Source organism: Drosophila yakuba, chromosome 3R (assembly GCF_016746365.2).
Source record: "Drosophila yakuba strain Tai18E2 chromosome 3R, Prin_Dyak_Tai18E2_2.1, whole genome shotgun sequence".
NCBI classification, from domain to species: Eukaryota; Metazoa; Arthropoda; class Insecta; order Diptera; family Drosophilidae; genus Drosophila; species Drosophila yakuba.
Window position 1 is genome coordinate 9858199 of NC_052530.2, and position 6000 is coordinate 9864198.

The 6000-nt window shown below is 44.2% G+C and overlaps 1 protein-coding gene across 1 annotated transcript; it reads right to left on the reverse strand.

Moving 5' to 3' along the window:
- Positions 1-5368: 5368 nt before the first annotated feature.
- Positions 5369-6000, reverse strand: LOC6536173. Its single transcript, XM_002096728.3, has 2 exons — positions 5947-6000; positions 5369-5892 (listed from the first exon to the last, which is right to left on the reverse strand). The coding sequence occupies exons 1-2, from the start codon at positions 5995-5997 to the stop codon at positions 5401-5403; spliced, it is 543 nt and encodes a 180-aa protein (XP_002096764.1). The 5' UTR covers positions 5998-6000; the 3' UTR covers positions 5369-5400.

A 6000-nucleotide genomic window follows, 5' to 3' on the forward strand; every position in this document is an offset into this window, starting at 1 on the left:
TCGAAAGAATCCTAAGAATCGCTTGTGATTCCAAGGTACAACTTATGCGACACTGAACCACTTTCTTTGGTTTTCTAATTATGATTCACGATGCCATCGCGCCACTGCACTATAATTGCGGTTGACAAATTGCAGTCAGCGTGAGACGGATTAAGCTGGAAGTATCTGCGTACCTTGGCCAATATCAAAACCCTGTTCCACAGGCGGCTGTTCTGCTGCTGTCTTTTAATTAGCATGTCATGTGCACTTGAGCTGTCTCCTGCCACGCCCCCTTTTTTTTCGGAGCAGGCAAACGGGCAGGGGAGGGGGAAATGCATTTCGCCGGATGACTGGCACTAAATTCAATTTACTTTTTAAATATACATACTCGTATATACGTTTTGTGGTTTTACTGCCGCTCGACTGCCACTCAGGGCCGCTCCTGCGATGATTGGCGTTTTTGTTTTGTGGATTGGAGGCTACGCGGAATCGGGCTAATATCGATGACTTGGCCATTGAGTGGCTGCCGGGATGCTGGCGTATCTTACCCACCGACCAACAGACCAACTGACTGGCTGTCTGACTGACAGGGGATATTTATTAGCCAGCTACTCAAACAGCGCCACTTGAGTTGGTCTCCTTTCTCGTGTTTTTATTTGCTCTTGCCTGTTTTAATAAGCGGTTGCCTTCTGGTTTCCATCTCCTGGCGCATTTTTCAATTAGCCCATGGCTTCGCCAAGGGTTTCTTTTTTGGTTTTTTGCGAGCACCTCGGGCCCTGCACTTTAATTAATCGCCGTGTCTAACAAAATATGACAAGCGCCATAAATTAAAGAGCAGCTCTCCCCTGACCACCCATTTCTCGCTGATCCGAGGACACAGTCTCCCCACCTGGGAAGCAGCTTCCCAGTTCCCAGTTTTGGCCGAAGCCGCAGGTGTGCGCCTGGAAAATTTGCGTGTGCGGACAGCTAAACTGCTACCGCGCTTAGTTAAAGCCCGTTCCATGGGGCATATAAATGAGAGATGTTTAACTAAGAGACACACACAGGCTTCGCATAAAATGAACACAAATTATGGGAAAACAAATGCTGGAAAGAAATCAGAGAGTGGCTGGCATGCAATGGCGGCAATGGGAGCGTGGGCCCAGATGAGTACGCTGATTTGGGCCCAGTTAGTTAGGTGTTGGGCCAACGAATGGAGGAGGTGGGGCAAACTAACTAACAGAGAATATGCTTAAATCAAGTGGAGCATAATTGAATTAGTGGTACTATTCCTATTGACAAGCTTAGTATTAGAGAATAAGTGAAAAAATAGTTTAAGTTCTTTTTTCTTTTACAAGATCATCATCGCAAGGCACACAAATAAGATAACAACTCTCACATTCCAAGTTACGAAATCCAAAATCTTAACTACCAGAGGAAGGACCTTACATAATACAATTATATAATATAGCCATAAATTCGTTCGCAGTCGTATATAAATTAAAACCGTGCAAAACAAAAGGGTTACGCTCCGCTCTTTTGTGGTCCAAAAACCGAGTGGTAATGGCCATGGCCATGACACAAAGAATGGGAAATGGATTCGGGAATGGGATTTGGCTGAGGGCGCCACATAAGCCACAGTCGAGCTGCATAACTCAAGGCGTCTGTGACATTTTTATGGCATCAAATATATATTTTATTCGCCGGTTGCCCAAAAAGCACTGGCGTAGTGTGAAGGGGCTAGTCAAACAGAAATATAAAATATAAAATTAATACAGTATATAGAAAAATGAGAATATAAAGCACTATTCGATACTTTTATTGAGTAACAAGCCCCCTTCTTGATTCCCAACGCCTCTGACAGTAATATATACATTTATTTTCCGTCGCTTTTGGGCATTTTACATTTCGTTTGGGCCCATTCCCCTTGGCCAAATCCCCTGCTCCCCTTAACCTCAAATGCAATTAAAACAAAGAGAGAAAAGGGGCCCATTAATCCTTTTTACACAATATCCTGTACGTATGACCGCCAATTGGATGGCGGGGGTGTTTGACTTTTAGGGGAGTGGGGGTGTTGGGGGGTGTACCGAGGAAAATGGGGGCTTCACGTTGCGGCCATTTTCTTTTGCCAGCTGCCATTTTTATGCTCGTTTTGTGAGCCTTTTTTATTGTCTGCTCTTTTGGTTTCCTTTTATTTTTTTTGTATTTTTTTGTTTGCTACTCTTTGGCATTAAAAATGTTTTATGTTGTGTGCGATTTGAGCAACCTACTTTGCACATGCTCAGGGGCGTGGGACGATTAGGGGGGGCACCAGAGATCTCATCGGTGGCGCTTTATTTTGTTATATGTATATTCTCTAGTATATGTACGCTCGACAAGGATGTGCGCTCGTTTGTTTGCGTAGAAAGGCTTAATTTGTACAGGACTCGGCGCACACACACACATACGCGCCTTTAACGACTCCCAAATCGCATTTGTGTGTGCGACTTTTGTCTTGGCTTTAACTGTTTTTATGGCGCATTGCGACTTTTTATGGCCTTGTCTTCCGATCCACTGCCCAAAGTGGAGTACATCGGTTGTCAAATGTACTTTATAACTGACTCAGAGAAAAAAACATTGTGAAGAAGAGTAATGTGTGAATATTTTGGGGCACTTTAATAACTTGAAGTCTTAAAGAAACTTAAGACGTGACACCTAACATCTAACTTTAAAATATAATTTTAAAGAAAATACAGACTGTAACTGATTTCAGAAAGAGGGCAGTGCATTTAAGTGTCCATGTGACGATGTTATTTACGCTGTCTTGTTTTGGCTCTGCCTATTCTAATGTGTGTTGCCCCCAGCCCAGGCCACGCCCCCAAAGGGGGAGCCCTCAGACCCCCGAAGGACGAAAAAAAGCACACGAAAAGCATAAAGGATAATAATAAAACGGAGCCTTATCGCTGATGCCGATGCTGCTTTGCTTTGCCTTACTTTGCTTTGCTTTGCTTTGCTCCTGATGATGGCGATGTTGAATGCCGCTCGCTGTTATAATAAAACAAATGGCAGCCCCATTTAATTGCTGGCCATAAATGTGCTTGGTCCTGCGTAGAGGGCATGTTGTATCCTTTTCGAGGATACCACAGTCACCGTCACCGTCACCGCAAGGAAGGCGAATATGTGTGTGAGTGTGGTGCGTGTATTACTTTTTATTATTATTAGTATTTAAATTTATTTGTTACTTTATGGCGTGCACGCTGATAAATCTGAGCAAGCTCGTTGGCCCTTTTAATGGCCAGCCATAAAAGGTAAGCCCAGAAGAGCGGGCCAAATTATAGAATCAAAGCAAGTTAAAAGTCCATTTAGTATCGCCGATATGACATAATTGAGTGGACGCTATCTGTAACCACCAAAAACTCAACAACCCAAATCCTCCTATGGAGAAACCCCTACAAATGCCAGCATATGTACCAGCCATTTGAGGCGATGTCCTGTGGCTTTTGTTTTCATTCGACAATGCAATTAATGCAATTGCACAATTGTTTTCTGGGGCACTTACAAGCGAAGTTCTCGCCAAGGGAAAACTTTGTGCACTCACAATTGGCACATTTGGTTTTATTACCCAATTGAGCAGCTAATTTGCGGGGAGTCGACTTCATCCCGGCCAAACAAGTCAATTTGCGGTGTATCTCGCCGAAACCCTCCTCTCCAACCCCTCCATCGAAAGATACACTCACATACATATCTAATGGGCAGGACTGTCGTGGCTCATTAATGCCTGTCTGCAGCATTTGTTATGTGTTATGATATTTGTATTTGTATACTCTCGCATATATTCATTTTCGTGTGCTGCCGTGATTTCAATTTGATTTGTGCGATGATTAATTCATGCTGGGCATAGGCCACACCTACCATCCATCCTGGCCTGGTAGTTCCCATTCGGATGCCCATTCCCATTCCCTTTCCCCAATCTGTGCGATGATAAATGAACCTCATTTTTGCCCCCCGATCTCCGATCTCGGTGTGTTTGTATTGATGCTTATCCGCGACATTCCTGCCGCCCAAAGTGTCACTGTTGTCGATCATTTTTATGTTGTGTGCCTTCGCAGTTTGATTGACAAGCCGGAGTTCGGAGTCTCGAGTCCCGAGTTCATTTTACATGCAGCGATCATCTCGGAACTCGCTGGTTTTTACTTGTCTGCCTTTTATGATCGCTCGTCGGGGCCAGGGAGTTTACCATAAAATGCCCATTAATCATTTGATAGAGCCGCGTAATGAACTCCAACTTGAACTCGAACTTCAGCAGGGCAGTTTGCCAAATACAAAGTTTTCCATGTTTCTCCTCTCTTTTTATTTTTTGGTTTTTTGTTGCACTTCGTCTGGCTTTGGCACCTAATCCTGGCGCACAACTATGCCGTTTGCATTGTTTCACGCACAATGGACACAAAGGACATGTTTGCACTGATTATCAGATTAGGCCATTGTACGTACAAATTGATATTGTCATGTTTCAAGTGCCAGTTTGCCTGTCCAGTCTCTCTCCCCGTCTCTCCTCTTCAGCCGGAGGCAGTGCAGAACTCATTGAATGCTGTCGCCAGTGCCGATTAAGAGATTTTTATTTTCGCACTCGCCACTCTGCCAACCAGGCCAAAACAATGGCCCAGTCGCTTCGGCCAGATTTGCAATATTTAGGCTCGGCTTCCTCTTGTTTTCTGGTTTCGTTTTGACGAAACAATCGCCGCACAATGAGCCATGAGTGGTTTTAGCGCTGCGGTCCTCCTCGTTTTGGTCTAGTTTCTGGGCCAGAACCGATCATTAGCATAAAGCCACAACGGCGACGGCAATTCCCAATTCCAATTCCCATGTCTGTGCTGGGCGTTGGCCGAAGCAAGACGAGACGAAAACGGGCAAGGATTAGGCGAAAATGTGCACATCATCCTTGCCGGGGATTCTTTGAGGTTGATCTCCGTATCGGACAAGTAATCGCAATCGCAATCTTGGCCCGGAAAATCGCTCCAGGTCGTATCAGATTTCGCTGGAAATCATTTGGCAGGATTTCCCTATCAAGGCAGCTGAATCGATCGGTGGATTTGGGAAGGTGTTGGCGGCTACTTTTGCTATGATCTTCAGATTTCAAGTCGAGCCAACTTGTCTACGAGTGCAGATGGTTGCTGTGAGATATGCTAATCTCCTGGCACTCTCAAAAGGGGGTTTCCAGAATCTTGGATGCATTGTGATAAGTGTTTTGGCACTTGGCCATCTTGATAAAGGGAAATGCCTCGGAAATGTGTTTCTTGGTATTGATATTAACCTACGCTTGGTGAACTTTATATACAAAATGTATACTGTTCAGTCGAATTCCTAGTTAAACATCACAAGTACTGAAACGGTGATCTGCAAGTATGATATTAGTAAAGTAATCGGTAATTCGTTTTAGTAATCACTTTCTTTTTTATTTCCTTGCTAAGACAAGTCGGAAATTTTTGAAACAATTTCTAGACTGCCGACATATTCGTCATTTTTGAAACCGGTGGCCACGGCCTTCAAAAATCCTCGCGGCATTATAACCGGCCAATTGTCGGCTTTGAGGACCACATCCTTCAAGTAGTATTTTCCCTTGGGCAGTGGACACGGGTGGGTATGAACGGGAAAGTCCGTGTTTACTCCAAACTTTACACTCGGCTCAAAGTACGGCCAATAGGCCTCAAATGCCTTGCAGATGGATTGTTTGGGAGCGGTGAAGAGAAGCTGCTTGTACTCGCCATCGCCCATGGAATCGATGAAAGTTTCACCGAATATTGAAAATGATTCATCCAGATCCTCTTTCAACTCGAAAGTGCCATTTGCCATGCGTTCTCGCCCCAAGAACCGAATTTGGCTTACATCTAATGGCATTTGGGTGCCATTCGTGGTAATCGATACGAAACGCGCTTCATAGGTTTTCGGAAGCAATGCCTGAAAATCAAATTTCAAATAGTTTGGAAAATGATATAGGTTTTAATTTCTTACATATGCCTTGCAAACTAGCATTATTAGTACACAAAATAGAATCTCCTTCATTGT